This window comes from Cetorhinus maximus, chromosome 10, assembly GCF_964194155.1.
Source record: "Cetorhinus maximus chromosome 10, sCetMax3.hap1.1, whole genome shotgun sequence".
NCBI classification, from domain to species: Eukaryota; Metazoa; Chordata; class Chondrichthyes; order Lamniformes; family Cetorhinidae; genus Cetorhinus; species Cetorhinus maximus.
The window spans coordinates 14,885,413-14,900,759 of NC_135888.1; the positions used below are offsets into that span (position 1 = coordinate 14,885,413).

General features: G+C 40.6%; 1 protein-coding gene across 8 annotated transcripts in view; it reads left to right on the forward strand.

Annotated features, from left to right (window-relative positions):
- LOC144685471 (rap guanine nucleotide exchange factor 1-like) overlaps nt 1–15,347 on the forward strand; it is a 184,590-nt gene that overhangs the window by 140,586 nt on the left and 28,657 nt on the right. For all 8 annotated transcript variants that reach the window (XM_078550014.1, XM_078550015.1, XM_078550011.1 and 5 more), the window contains 4 exons: nt 321–429; nt 13,659–13,734; nt 14,334–14,418; nt 15,210–15,302. In XM_078550014.1, the coding sequence (XP_078406140.1) occupies nt 321–429; nt 13,659–13,734; nt 14,334–14,418; nt 15,210–15,302 (363 nt within the window). The remainder of the gene's footprint in view (nt 1–320; nt 430–13,658; nt 13,735–14,333; nt 14,419–15,209; nt 15,303–15,347) is intronic.

A 15,347-nucleotide genomic window follows, 5' to 3' on the forward strand; every position in this document is an offset into this window, starting at 1 on the left:
TGAAAACTTAGAAACCTAGAGCAGTCCATTCTTCAGTTACAGTCTACCCCTGTGCATTACTTGGGATAAGATATTCAGTTGATTTGTGTTCACCCTCTTAAACTACAAACTTTAGCTTGCTACCATTACCTGAGCATGGCCTATAGATGGAAGATACCAAAAAATCAACTATCTTCAAAGCTCAGTACCCCTCAGAGTTTGCTTACTTTGTATATTATATTTGTTTGTGTATTCTGTTTCCTCACTTATTTCGGTGTTGCGTGAACTCTGTGTCTAATATATCCATTGATCTTTTCTGTACGGGGTCTCTTTTTTTCTAGGCGGGGAGACGCACAGAATTCACCAGATTTGGATCAAAATGATATAACGGATGAATTGTCACTCATCGATCATGACGAGATTGTGGCTAGGTTAACACTCAAACAGGAGGTAATGTATCCTTCAGCATAGAATGTGTTTAGACTGGACTAATTTGTTGACCTTTCATTCCTTTAGTGCTAAATTACCAGCTGAGCAATATTTACCCACAAAGGAATTCATCCTTTAATTCCTGTGAGATAGCAACACCATCATCTGTTGCTAGGTTAAAAGTTAGTGCTGTTGTGTGTTAAAGTAAAAACAATAAACTCAGCAATTTTCAGAAATGTTATTTCCCAGTTGCCTGAAGTCTGCTGTGGCGCCATATGGCATAGGGTATGTGGAATGCTCTAATGTTTTGAAACTACTGTAATTCTTTAGACCATAACATCTGAGTTGTTCAAAAGATACTGTACCAAAATTTTCCATCTTAACCATTAAAATTCTGGAAGCTGATATTTAGTAAGAATTTCAAGATCAAGGATTTAGTTGCAACAAAATAATTGCTTCATTTATAAAGTGCCTTTAACATAGCAAAACATCCCAGTGTGTTTCACAGGAACATTATTAGGCAAAGTTTGACACCAAGCCACATCAGGAGATATTAGAGTGTTTTTACTGGTCAAAAGACATTCAATAACATGAAGAAGCTCAACACCATCCAAAACAAAGCAGCCTGCTTGATTGGCATCCATCCACCATAATAACCATTCAGTCTGTCCTCCACCGACACACAGTGCAGCAGTGTGTACCATTGACGAGATGCACTGCAGCAACACACCAAGGCTCCTTTGACAGCACCTTCCAAACCCGTGACCTCCACCATCTAGAAAGATGGGGGCAGCAGATGCATGGGAACAACACCTGCAAGTCCCACAGTAAGTCGCACAGTATCCTGACTTGGAACCATATTGCCATTTCTTTACTGTCGCTGGGTCAAAATCCTGGAACGCACTTCCTAACAGCACTGTTGGCATTCCTACACCACATGGACTGTAGCGTTTCAAGAAGGCAGTTCACCACCATCACCTCGTGGGCAATTAGGGATGGGCAATAAATGCTGGCCTAGCCAGCGACGTCCACATCCCATGAATGAATAACAAAAGGAGTGTGCTTGTATCAGATTTAAATATAATAGAAACAAATGGAAATACAGTAGGATCCTCTTAAATAATCCAGTCCACAATGAAACTTAGTGAGCAGTCCTACAAACCAGGTATCTAATTTTTCTCATTGCTTCTGTTACATAGCTGTCTCAATTTAGCAGAATAGTTCGTGCCAATGTTGTTTGGATAGAGCCTTGGTTTCATTAAACAGCTGATTGAACTGCCAGCAGAATAGGTGAATTGCAATCACTGGGAACATCATAACCTGCCTTTTCTCTTTCGGAATACTGACTGGTCTGTGCATTTCCAGCATTTTCTGTTTTTGTTCTTGAGCTTTTTGAGTGGCCTACTACATATTGCCCAAGAACAGACACAAGTTATTTGTTTTTGATAAGAAAGAGCCACTGCTCTGTACCCGGCCCTTGAAGATTTAAATTGGATCAGAAAATGCCTGTGTAGAGAAGTCTAAACAGAGTTCAGTCATCTCAATTTAAAATGAGAGTTTAAAATATTGCATCTGATGGACAAACTGTTGTACAGTTGCATAAATGATTTATACCATGTGTGGTGTATATACTAATATTTTTCATATTTCACAGTGCCATGGAAAGTTTGCTTAGACAGAGTTTATGTGACGCATAAACAAAACAATATGAGAGAGGATCATGTCTCTATTCCTGATGTTAGTCACAGCACACAAGCCCCTTTATTCCCGGAACATTTGGTATTTACTACATGTTGGCCATAACATGACACTGCTCATGGAGCAACTGAGGTGTTGAAAAGGTTATGTTACTTTCACTGTTGCAAACAGGAGGTTGTGATAAATGGTGTTCATTGCTTTATCACAACATCTATACATATGATTTTGAGGAAATGTGCATGATGCTTTTCATCAAGGACCCGATATATGTCGTCAAAAGCATTTGTCTCATGCAGTCAATTTGCTAAATGTTGATGTTTCACATCAGTCTCTAGTCTACTTCAAAACAAATATGCAAAATTAATTTAATGAGTTGCAAGATTCATCCATTATACCTTTTATAAAGTGGAAACTAATGATTGAAAGGCTGCACTTACTTAAATTGGTTAGTGCCTTAGACGTGCAATAAATTTGTTCACTCCGTTTGTGACAGTCAACTAATTAGAATCTAGTTTCAAAACTGGAGTTGTACACTGGGGATAAAACACGGGATCTGCTCTAGGCGTTTGTACATGTGCAGCATGCAAGTAAAGTTTTTCATTAACCACAGAAAGCCGATTACGTTCACTCCCCTTTCTGCCCCCGAAAAGAAAGATATCAAAAAAGGTACTTTAGTATGGACTAGTCCTCATAAAGATTACATTAATGGTAATAGAATAGAATCTCAAAAATTGTATTGACTGTAGCCAATTGTTTTCTCAGCTTTAGAAGCATGATCTTAATATTCAGAACAGATGCAGATATGGCCAGGACCAAGTGTGCCTTGAATTTTTTTACTGACTGCAGGAGGAGGCCTTGCTGCTTTATATAGGGATTGATTTTGAATTTTGACAGCAAAGCCCCTGGTAATCAGCAGCTGCCAAACAATCACACAATCCATCTTTCCTCAGAGCTTATGTGCCCCTTGATGGGGGTAGTGGTTGTGGGGTGTTGGTATTGGGGGATGACGCAGTGGATAAGCAGAATTGGCATAATATGCAGATATAAGGAAATTGGCAGTGTACAATGCTCCACCTGCAAAACAAAAAATAGATTGCAGTTTTATTGATCACTCTGAATTAAATGTCAAGTTTGAGTTTTAAGTTTCTGAATTTCTCTTGAAATACCGTGTGCAGCATTTGATTACCATTGGTGTGGTTGAGGATGCTACCTTGGCCATTTAACTTTTAATGTAATTAAATGGACTAATTAAGTATGAACTTACAAATTGAGCAATAAAATTACCAATGGTCACCTTAAGACACTTCAGAATGTCCAAGCATGGAAGGGCTGTGCACTTTTGATGTTCAAAAAATATGCTATTCATAAGGGGTAATGAGATGCAAACAATAATTCAGCCTTTCACATGGAATTTGACGGTTTAGCCTGTCTGATACCGCTGGGTTTTTTCACCTTCATAAATCCATTGCAGTTTAACATTGAACATGCTCAATTTAACTGTTATGAAGATAAAATGTAGGATGACACTATGGAGCAGGAAAATAATAATAGATTCAAGAGGACAGTCCCAGTGAAAGTCTGCAGGTACTCATGATTTCAGTAAGCAAAATATAAAATCTGCAGAACATTTTGATGATTGCAATTTTAGTAGTAGAATGTTGGGAGTATATCAATTCTGACTCCATCTGATGCTATCCACATATTCTGACAATTTGCTGTCCTTGCACTTAAAGTAACCAAACAAAAACTGTGGTGAATAACTGGTGCATGTAATATCTATAGAGATGTGCTTTACATAAGAGCAGACCAGGTAGACACCTGTGATCTCTTCAGTCAATTTTGTACTGTCACTAGTGAAATGCATAAGAGACATTTGTTCCTGTTTCGAAAGAGAAGTGTGTTGCTCTTTACATTTTGCAGTTTCTGTAGGCTGCGCTGCACAATGTAGAATGCAAATATGCAAGTTGAGCTTTTTGTACACTTAACACTCTGGTAATCTTAACCAAAAAACATTTTTGGACTTGACTCTTCTTGGGTCTCCAATGCCATCTATTCCTGGAGCAACAGACTGTTTACATAATGGAGAGCACTCAGAAGTACAAACTCTCCCTGTTAATAAGCTGCACCTTTATGGGGCTTCCATTTTACACAAGCACAGACTGGCTGTAACATTTTGGCCAATCTCCTTGTATGGTGTATATTATGCCATTATCTCAAGGAGGATAATGGTTTGTGTGCACAGCAACTGCCTCGAAATGCCTCATAAGGACTGACAGTCATCGGAAAGATCCAGTGAAAAACTCCCAAGGCCATTGAACTTTATAATAAACTTGTTAGAATGTTTATGCAAGAGCCAAAGACCAGTATAAAAGCAGTTGATCGTCATCCAGACTGTTTCGCCATCTCAGTTAAAGTTTCTTGTGATAGAAACATACTTGTGTGTTAGTTCTGGAAATGAAGAAGTAGTTTGAGAGAAAATTCAGGATACATGCCATAATGGTAAACACACACATTTGTGTATTCTGTGCAATTACATAAGCATTTTCCAATCATTACATCTACTGTCTAACAATTCAATATTTTAAAGTTTGGAAACTTAATGAATGAAAGTTTACATGGACATATATGCAATGGGAGGAGCTACGGCCCTTGGAAGCATTCTGGCTTTCTTGGATTTCACTTTAAAACATGAGTTACAGATATCCAGCATGTAGGAATATATGCTGCTGACACACATGCAGCTTAAATAATTCAAAATTCAAGATGCATTTATCCAATTTTTCTTTTTTGCCCTGAATACGACAGTCTCTTCACATCAGAACATGTTGCATTCACATACCATTCCCATGGATCTGTCACCTCTGGTTGAACGTATTCCTGGAGGTTTCATTATGTGTACTCTCACCTCCAAAGGCCAGACAACATCCTTCTGTTCATTCATGGGATGTGAGCATCACTGGCAAGGCAATTTGTTGCTGATACACAATTGCCTTGAGAAGGTGGTAGTGAGCAGTCAAGTTATAGTCCATGTGGTTTAGGTACACCCCCAGTGCTGTTAGGAAGGAGTTCCAGTTTTTTTGACCCCACAACAGTGAAGGAACGGCAGTATAATTCCAAGTCAGGCTGGTGTGTGACTTGGAGAGGAACTATGCCTCAGCTGCCCTTGTCCTTCAGGGTTTGGAAGGTGCTATCAAAGGTGGCTTGGTGAGCTGTTGCAGTGCATCTTGTTTTCCCATGTGCAGCTGTTTCCACCTGTTTACCCCTTTCCAATATTTCTATTACTAATAAACAAAAGTGCAAAAATATTTTTTTGATGCCGTTGTGATTTTATCCTGGATTGTTAACATAATTGTCCAGGAGATTAATCTTTAATTCCTGGAGATTTAGCAGCCCTACCCTCCCAACAGCCTCCTTAAACATCAGCTCTCATTTCTTAGTTTTATTCTTAAAAGAGAAATAATCTGAAAATCATAGGCTAATATCTGCTAAGGATTAAAATTTGTGAACTTTGTTCTCTTCAATGCCTTCCTATTCTCTTTGCGGTTTTGTTGGGCTTTCTTCCTTTCATACACTGTTCTCTTTATAATCCATTGGAGCATTTCACTGAATTGATACAAATGTTCCAAGACCTCTTATGGTCCTCCTCTGAGCTGTTCATGGGGAAGTGCAAAAGCATATTAATTGACTGTAGATATTTTTACCGTGTGCAGTCGGACTCTGCCCCTGTAAATCAGAACATCTCACTGCAAGCAACCTATTCCAATGCACCAAAAAAAAAAATTCTGAACCAGATTTAACGCTCAATCCTATTTACCACCTGCCATTCTCAAACCATAGATTCTCCTAATTAATTTATATGCGATCTTCAAATAAATTGACAAATCAGTCGGAGTAATCGAATAGTTAGCAGTTCACTGAAGCAGTTTCTCACTTTCACAGTTGAGTGAGGAATTTTATTAACTTTATACTTCATTGGTTTATATATTTAAAAAAATTGTTCACAGTACTTTCTACTAATTTGTTGTTGTTCTACATTTTTGGGAAAGTTATACATTAACCAAATAACAATAACCATAAGTAGTGAAGCAAAATATTCATCAATTTAAATATGTCTCACTCAGTTTTCCATGGTGTTGCACACAGATTCAAGATCAAGTGTGATTGTCAGGTTAAGTGTGGCTAGGTAGTTGGGGTGCAGATTTCATTCAGCCCCCATTTTGAAGTCTTACATTCTGCCCTTATTTTTGCATTTCTATTATAATTCCTATGCCTGCATTTATGATAGAAATTGCTGATTTTATTTGTCACATAATTGTATCCTTCATAGCACCATCAACATTAAACTTTATAATAGAAAAGGTGTGGGTAGATGCAAGATCATGGAATATAAACATTTATATCTGCATTAAAGTTTGACCAAATTTTGTTGGAAAGAAATTGGGCTAATACTATCAGTAAGATAATTGAAGGGAAATGAATCAAAGAATCAGTTAGAAAGAAGAAAAAGAGAGAGAACTCTGAGTATACTTATTTCCCCACCCCCCCATTTCACCTTTTCTGTTTTCTTTTTCTCGCCCTTCCCTCATCTGCCTGCCACATGAGCCATGCTTCTTGTACAATTGTGTCTCCACTATTTTCCATCATAAGCGGGGAGGAGTCACAGCGACATAGTGGCAATTTCATTGAACTAGTAAACATAGAAACCAGGAGCAGGGGTAGGCCATTCGGCCCTTCGAGCCTGCTCTGCCATTCATCATGATCATGGCTGATCATCCAACTCAATGCTCCTGCTTTCTCCCCATATCCTTTGATCCCTTACGCCCCCCAAGAGCTATATCTAACTCCTTCTTGAAAACATACAATGTTTTGGCCTCAACTACTTTCTGTGGTAGCAAATTCCACAAGCTCACCACTCTCTGGGTGAAGAAATTTTTCCTCATCTCAGTCCTAAAAGGTATACCCCTTATCCTCAGACTGTTACCCCTGGTTCTGGACTCACCCACCATTGAGAACATCTTTCCTGCATCTACCCTCTCTAGTCCTGTTAGAATTTTATAGCTTTCTATGAGATCCCCCCCTCACGCTTCTGAACTCCAGCGAATATAATCCTAACCGACTCAATCTCTCCTCATACGTCAGTCCCACCATCCCAGGAATCGGTCTGGTAAACCTTCACTGCACTCCCTCTAAAGCAAGAACATCTTTCCTCAGATAAGGAGACCAAAACTGCACACACTATTCCAGGTGTGATCTCACCAAGGCCCTGTATAATTGCAGCAAGACATCCCTGCTCCTGTACTGGAATCCTCTTGCTATGAAGGCCAACACACCATTTGCCTTCTTTACCACCTGCTGCACCTCCATGCTTACCTTCATCGACTGGTGTACGAGGACACCCAGGTCTCGTTGCTCATTTCCCTCTCTCAATTTATAGCCATTCAGATAATCTGCCTTCCTGTTTTTGCTACCAAAGTGGATAACCTCACAATTACCCACATTATACTGCATCTGCCATGCATTTGCCCACTCATTCAGCTTGTCCAAATCACACTAAAGCATCTCTGCATCCTCCTTACAGCTCACCCTCCCACCCAGCTTTGTGTCATTTACAAATTTGGAGATATTACATTTAGTTCCCTCATCTAAATCATTAATGTATATTGTGAATAACTGGGGTCCCTGCACCGATTCCTGCGGTACCCCACTAGTCACTGCTTGCCACTTGGAAAAAGACCTGTTTATTCCCACTCTATTTCCTGTCTGCCAACCAGTTTTCTATCTATCTGAATACACTACCCCCAATCCCATGCGCTTTAATTTTACAAGGCGATCTCTTATGTGGGACTTTGTTGAAAGCCTTCTGAAAGTCCAAATAAACCACATCCACTGGCTCCCCCTCATCAACTCTACTAGTTACATCCTCAAAATTCTAGTAGATTTGTCGAGCATAATTTCCCTTTTGTAAATCCATGCTGACTCTGTCTGATTCTGCCACTGTTTTCTCAAGTGCTCAGCTATTAAATCTTTTATATTGGACTCTAGAATTTTCCCCACTACCGACGTCAGGCTGACTGGTCTATAATTCCCTGTTTTCTCTCTACCTCCCTTTTTAAATAGTGGGGTTACATTAGCTACCCTCCAATCTATAGGAACTGTTCTAGAATCTTGGAAGATGACCACCAACGCATCCAGTATTTCTAGGGACGCTTCCTTAAGTACTCTAGGATATAGATTATCAGGCCCTGGGGATTTATCAGCCTTCAATCCCATCAATTTCCCCAACACCATTTCCCTACTAATACTAATTTCTTTCAGTTCCTCCCCCTCACTAAACCCTGTGTTCCCCAACATTTCTGGTATGTTATTTGTGTCTTTTGTGAAGATAGAACCAAAGTATGTATTTAGTTGGTCAGCCACTTCTTTGTTCCCCTTTATAAATTCCCCTTTATAAATTCCCCTGTTTCTGACTGTAAGGTACCTACATTTGTCTTCACCAATCTTTTTCTCTTTACATACCTATAGAAACTTTTACAGTCAGTTTTTATGTTCCATGCAAGCTTACTCTTGCACTCTATTTTCCCCTTCTTAATCAACCCCTTGGTCCTCCTTTGCTGAATTCTAAACTGCTCCCAATCCTCAGGTCTGTTGTTTTTTTTTAGCCAATTTGTATGCCTCTTCCTTGGATCTAATACTATCTCTAATTTCCTTTGTAAGCCATGGTTTGGCCACCTTTCTTGTTTTACTTTTGCGCCAGACAGGAATAAACAATTGTTGCAGTTCACCCATGCGCTCTTTGAATGTTTGCCATTGCCTATCCACCGTCATTCCTTTACATAACGTTTCCCAATCCATCATAGTCAACTCACGCCTCATACCATCGTAGTTTCCTTTATTAAGATTCAGGACCCTCGTCTCAGAATCAACTACGTCACTCGTTCAGGACCCTAGTCTCAGAATCAACTACATCACTCACCAGAGGCCTAGGCTAATGCTCTGGGAAACTGATTGAAATCCCCCCACGGCAGCTTAGTAAATCTGACATTAAAAGCTAGTCCAAAAAGCTAGATCATGAAACCATTGTTGATTGTCATCAAAACCCATCTACTCCCCTAATGTCCTTTAGGCAAGGAAATCTGCTGTCCTTACCTTGTCTGGCATACATGTGACTCCAGACCCACAGCAATGTGGTTGATTCTTAAATGCCCTCTGAAATGGCATAGCAAGCCACTCTGTTGTATCAAACCACTATGAAGTTTAAAAGAAATGAAACTGGATGGACCGCCAAGCATCGACCTAGGCATCAGAAATTACAACTGCAAACCCTGGGGACTTGTGCCAAAATTGGGAGAGCTGCCCCACAGACTGGTCAAGCAACAGCCTAACAGTCATACTCAATGAACCGTACCTTACGGACAGTGTCCCAGAGATCACCATTACCATACCTGTGTGTGTTCTGCCTCATCAGCACTACAGACCCAGCAGAGGTGGCAACACAGTGGTATACAGTTGGGATGGAGTTGCCATTGGAGTCTTCAACATAGTGGGCTCCATTAAGCCACATGGCGTCAAGTCAAACATGGGCAAGGAAACTTCCTCTTGTTTACCACCTCCTGCCCCTCAGCTGATGAATCAGTATTTCTCCATGTTGAACATCAATTGGAAAAAGCACCAAGGGTGTAAAGGGCACAGAATGTCATGTACTTTGGGTGGGGGCCTTCAATGTCCATCAACAAGATTGGCTAGGTAGCACCATTACTGACTCAGATGTCCGAGTCTGAAAGGACATAGATGCAAGGCTGGCGGTGAGGGAAAAACATAATTGACCTTGTCCTCACCAACTTACCTGTCACTGCATCTGTCCATTACAGTATTGGTTGGAGTGAAGACCATACAATCCTTGTGCAGACCAAAGTCCTGCCTTCACATTGCAGATGCCCTCCATGGTGTTATGTGACATCACCACCATGCCAAATGGGATAGATTTTGAACAGATCTAGCAACTCAAAACTGGGCCAGCAGCAGCAGTATTCTATTCAACCACAATCTGTAACCTCATGGCCCAGCATGTCCCCCACTCTACCATTACCTTCAAACTAGGGAGTGAACCTTGGTTAAATGAAGAGTGCAAGAAGGCATGGCAGGAGCAGTGCCAGGCATACATAAAAATGAGACAACATGGCGCTACTTGCGTGCCAAACAGTGAAAGCAGCTTGTGATAGCTTACCACAACCAGTGGATCAGGCCTAAGCTCTGCAGTCCTGCCACATCCAGTTGTGAATGGTGGTTGACAATTAAACAAGTAACTGGAGGAGGAGGCTTCACAAATATCCCCATCCTCAATGATGGGGATTCCAGCACATAAGTGCAAAAGACGAGGTTGAAACATTTCCAACAATCTTTAGCCAGAAGTGCTGAGTGGATGATCCATCACAGTTTCCTCCTGAGGTCCCAGCATCAGAGATGCCAGTCCTCAGCCAATTCAATTCACTCAGTGATATCAAGAAACTGCAGTATCGATGTACCTTCAGCTAAGGCCCTGACAACATTCCAGTACTAGTACTGAAGACTTGTGCTCCAGAACTAACCATGGCCCTAGGCAAACTGTTCCATTACAGCTACAATCCTGACACCTACCTGACAATGTGGAAAATTGTCCCGGTATGTCTGTCCGCAATAAGTAGGACAGATCCAACCTAGCCCATTACCACCCCAGCAGTTTACTCAACAAAGTTATGGAAGGGGTTGTTGCCTGCTAAGTGGCACTTACTCAGCAATAACTTGCTCACTGCTCAGTTTGGGTTCTCCCCGGGCTACTCAGCTCCTGACCTCATTACAGCCTTGGTTCAAACACAGACAAAAGAGATGAATTTGTTGAGTGAGAGTGACTGCCCTTGGCATCAAGGCAGCATTTGACTAAGTTTGGCATCAAGGAGCGCTAGCTGGAGTCAATGGGAATTGGGGAAAACTCTCCACTGGCTGGAGTCATATCTAGCATAAAGAAAGATGGTTGTTGGAGATCAATCAGCTCACTACTGGGACACTGCTGCAGGAATTCCTGGAGGAGGCCCAATCACCTTTAGCTGCTTCATGAATGACTATCTCTCGGTCGAAAGTGTGGATATTCGTTAATCTCTCAATGTTCAGCACCATTTGTGACTCCTTGGACACTGAAGCATCCTGTATTCATATGCAGCCAAGACCTGGACAATATTCTGCCTGGGGCTAAGTGGCGAGTAACATTTGCACCACGCAGTGTCAGGCAATAATCATCTCCAACAAGAGGCAATACAACCATCTCCCCATGACATTCAATGGCATTACCATTGTTGAATTTCCATCTCTTTCCGCGCGCGCCCCCCCCCCCCCCCCCCCCCCCCCCACCCACCCAATTCAAGATCCTGAGGGTTACCATTGACCAGAAACTGAACTGGACCAGCCATGTAAATACTGTGGCTACAAGAGCAGGTCGAAGGCTGGGATTTCTGCAGCGAGTAGCTTGCCTTCTGACTTTCCAAAGCCTGTCCACCATCTACAAGGCACAAGTCAGGCATGTGATTAAATACACTCCACTTGCCTGGATGAGTGCAGCTCCAACTACACTCAAGAAGATTGACACCATCCAGGACAAAGCAACTCACTTGATTGGCACCCCATCCACCATCTTCAACATTCACTCTGTCCACCACAGACGCACAATGGCAGCTGTGTGGACCATCTACAAGATGCACTGCAACAACTCACCAAGGCTCCTTCCAAACTCGTGATCTCTACCACCTAGAAGGACATGGGAACATCACCACCTGCAAGTTCCCCTCCAAATTGCACACCATCCTGACTTGGAACTATATTGCTGTTCCTTCACTGTCGCTGCGTCAAAATCCTGAAACTCCCTCCCTAACAGCATTGGGTGTACCTACACCACATGGACTGCAGTGGTTCAAGAAGCCAGCTCACCACCACCTTCTCAAGGGCAATTAGGGATAGGCTATAAATGCTGGCCTAACCACATCCCATGGACAAATGGATAAAAAAGGCAAGCCATTGCAGGATTGAGGTCTGTTTAATGCCGAACGTCGTGACTCCTTTACCCATTAGTTTGAGACTTTTAACGCCAATGTAGAATGCCATGAAGGATATAGTTTGAATGATAGTTCTTTCTCCAAAGTTATCTTTTGATTTTCTAAATGGTACTGCACCACTTTTCAGAAATATCCCAAAACACTTCACATGCAATAGATCACTTTTTGGAGTGCAATTATTTTTACATGGTTTGCAAGGTTTGTTATGACTTAAAGCAGAAAAAGAAAGTTCTTTTGTCCTTTGCTTTAAGGATTAATGGAACACAGAGCAACCACCAACCAGCCTTGTTTTTGAAATAGATAAATTACTTTTTTTGAGTAGCCAAAAATAAATGTAGCTCTCTAGTAGGAAACATAGGCTTCTCCTGATTAAGAGTCTTGGGGGAAATCATATTTCTATCCCATCGCCTATTTGAAAGTATTCCCAAAGAATGTATAACTGCACATTTATCTCAAGTTACTGCTAGTAAAGATGTAACACCAAGCAAATGCATTGAGTGCGGGAGAAATCTGCTGTGTTGATATAATGTAAACTAATCTGTGCAATTTGTTTGAATCCTCTAAACCCAAATTGGTTGGGCTACTCTGGGTTTGCAGCTTGTCAAGCTGGATGCTAACCATTTTGTACATGTGCAAAACTCCCGCCATCGTTGTTGTAACACAATATCTGAAATTTTGGATTTTGATCTGCTAACTTACAGTTTTCTTTTTTCCCTCCTGAACTCGGTCCCTAGCCCCGAGGGAAGCCTGGGTTTCACTTATTCAAAATGTTTCACACTGAGTTCAGAAAAACAGTTGACATTTGTGAGGGCAGCGGGAGGGAATTTTTTTCTTCCATGTTCCACCCACCACTCTGAAACATCTACTTAAATGGTATTTAAGGTGGAATAACTGATGCCTTCTGTATTTCACAAACTGTTGAGATGTTTTGAGCGTATTGTGCTAATCATAGATGTTCCCATATGTTATCAATTAGGAATGTACTTTGAGAGCCTTTGGGATGTTCAAATTGCAATGATTCCATACTCCTGTAATTCAGTGCACATAAATGGAAAATTTAAATGGTCTACCATTTCTTGTGCTGGTCAGAGGCAAGAGAGTGAATCTAACTGCTTTGCATGTTCCATACATCATTTTTGGATGTGGATGTATGTGTATTCTCACAAACTCAAAAAAAAAGGTCCTTTGCCTTACCCAATTACATTTTGAACACTGAAGTGGAGAAGGCTGGTCAGGTTAATCGAAAATCATCATAAAATTATGAATACAGAGCTCTGTCCATAACGTTGATTATCAGTTTTCCAGTTACTGTAAATATATTGGACTGAGAAAAGAGGCAGACTTTAATTATTTGAACTGTCTTTAAGTATCATTAGTGCTGGCCTTTGATATTTATTGACAGATTTTATTAAATTAAGGTTCCTTTCTCATTCATATATATTTTAAGAGTTTTTCACTTGAACTTTATTCTAGGGAGAGGATGGCCCAGAGGTGCGAGGAGGCTCTGTAGATATTCTAATAGTGCATGCAACTGAAACAGATCGTAAAGGTAAGATCTTCACTTATATGCACTAGAGTACTGCAATGACTTCCAAAGGATGAAGTTCTTTGCAGTTTTTTGGATCCATCTTCCTTTTGTAGAAATAAGAATTAATTAATTTGTGGTCTTCATGTTGGAAATTTATAACATTTTTACATTTCGAACGTGAACACAAATTGGCTTTATTTACCTATTTTAGTTAATTCCTTTTTAATGTTATATTAAATGCCCTGATTTGAGCCAAAGTTAGTCTACTTAAGATTGCAACTATTTATTTTTCACAGTCCTTGATTCCAATTGTGTACTTGTGTTAGATTTACCCAAGTTATTCATTGCATACATTGAGGCGCAACATTTTTCTTAGGTCCACAATATGGCTGTGCTGCTGGTAGACAAAGTCTGGGTTTGATTATTGGAGCAGTGACTGTAACCCAGACAAAGCGTGTCAAACAGATTCTACAAAGTTATCAACATATTGTGCTTCGGTAAAGGAGTGTGATTTTTATTTTTATAATCAGTTCTAACCTTGAGGAGCACTGTAGACATATGAGATTCATCAATATTCTGGACAGTTGGATCTTATCATACTTGCCTGTCTTGCCCTCTAGATCTGGTCCTTTACTGTGAGGCATTCCTGACCACTTACCGGACATTCATTCCACCTGAGGAGATCATCAAGAAACTGCACTATCGATATCCTTTAGTGATTTTGCAGGATTGCCGGCTATAGCTTGGCATGAAAGGACAGGTCAATATGACGCAACAGTAATGTGCACCAGAAAAGGACATTAGGGGTGGAGAAGCTGTGTTGCACCTCTAATTATTCTTGTTGATTTATGTTCTCCAACCTCCCTCACTCTTGTCAACAGCTCTTGTATAGCTTATGAGCTCCTTGGATTGGGAAGGCCTTTCAGCCATTGGGTTGTTACATCCTCAGACAAAAGAGGCAATCGCTACATTGACGAGCAGTATCGTTGTTATCCTAATTTTTCCTAATCGCAAGCTTTTTTCTTTAATTATAACTTATGCTTTGGAGTGCTGGACAATTCTGTGACTCAAAAGTCCTATCCACAGATTAGTGAACAAAAGCATTTTACTGGTTGGGCTGCTAGGTGACCAGTTTTGTCCAGTTTGCATAAGTTTGAAAGTTTTTAGATTGTAGATATTAGGTATTTTTTTAAGGATGAGGGAGAGGTTGAGTTTTATATTGGAGAAAAAAATTACAAGGCAGACTTATGGATTGAATGATAGAGTTTGAATCCCAATGGTTCAATTAGCCTAGCCCTCGTTGAGAGTTTATAGCTCGTCCACTAGATGCAGGACCACATGGGGTTCCAGCCAAAGCAGCATAGTCATGATCATCTCTTTCCTTTGGGACTACATGTCCTTGTAAAGTAGAATGAGAAGTGCTGTAACAAATCTGTGGGTCATAATTTTTTGGTTATACAACAATTGACTTTGTTTCTTTCTTAACTAATGACCACTTATGAGAAATTTTGCCACTGTCCAGACACTTTCAAAAAACGGGTGAGCAAGAATACGTTCTTCGTATTGGTGCGTGTGGTGGATGAGCTCTGGTGAGTAGTGTCAACTATCACTACATACTAATACTGAAGGTGATT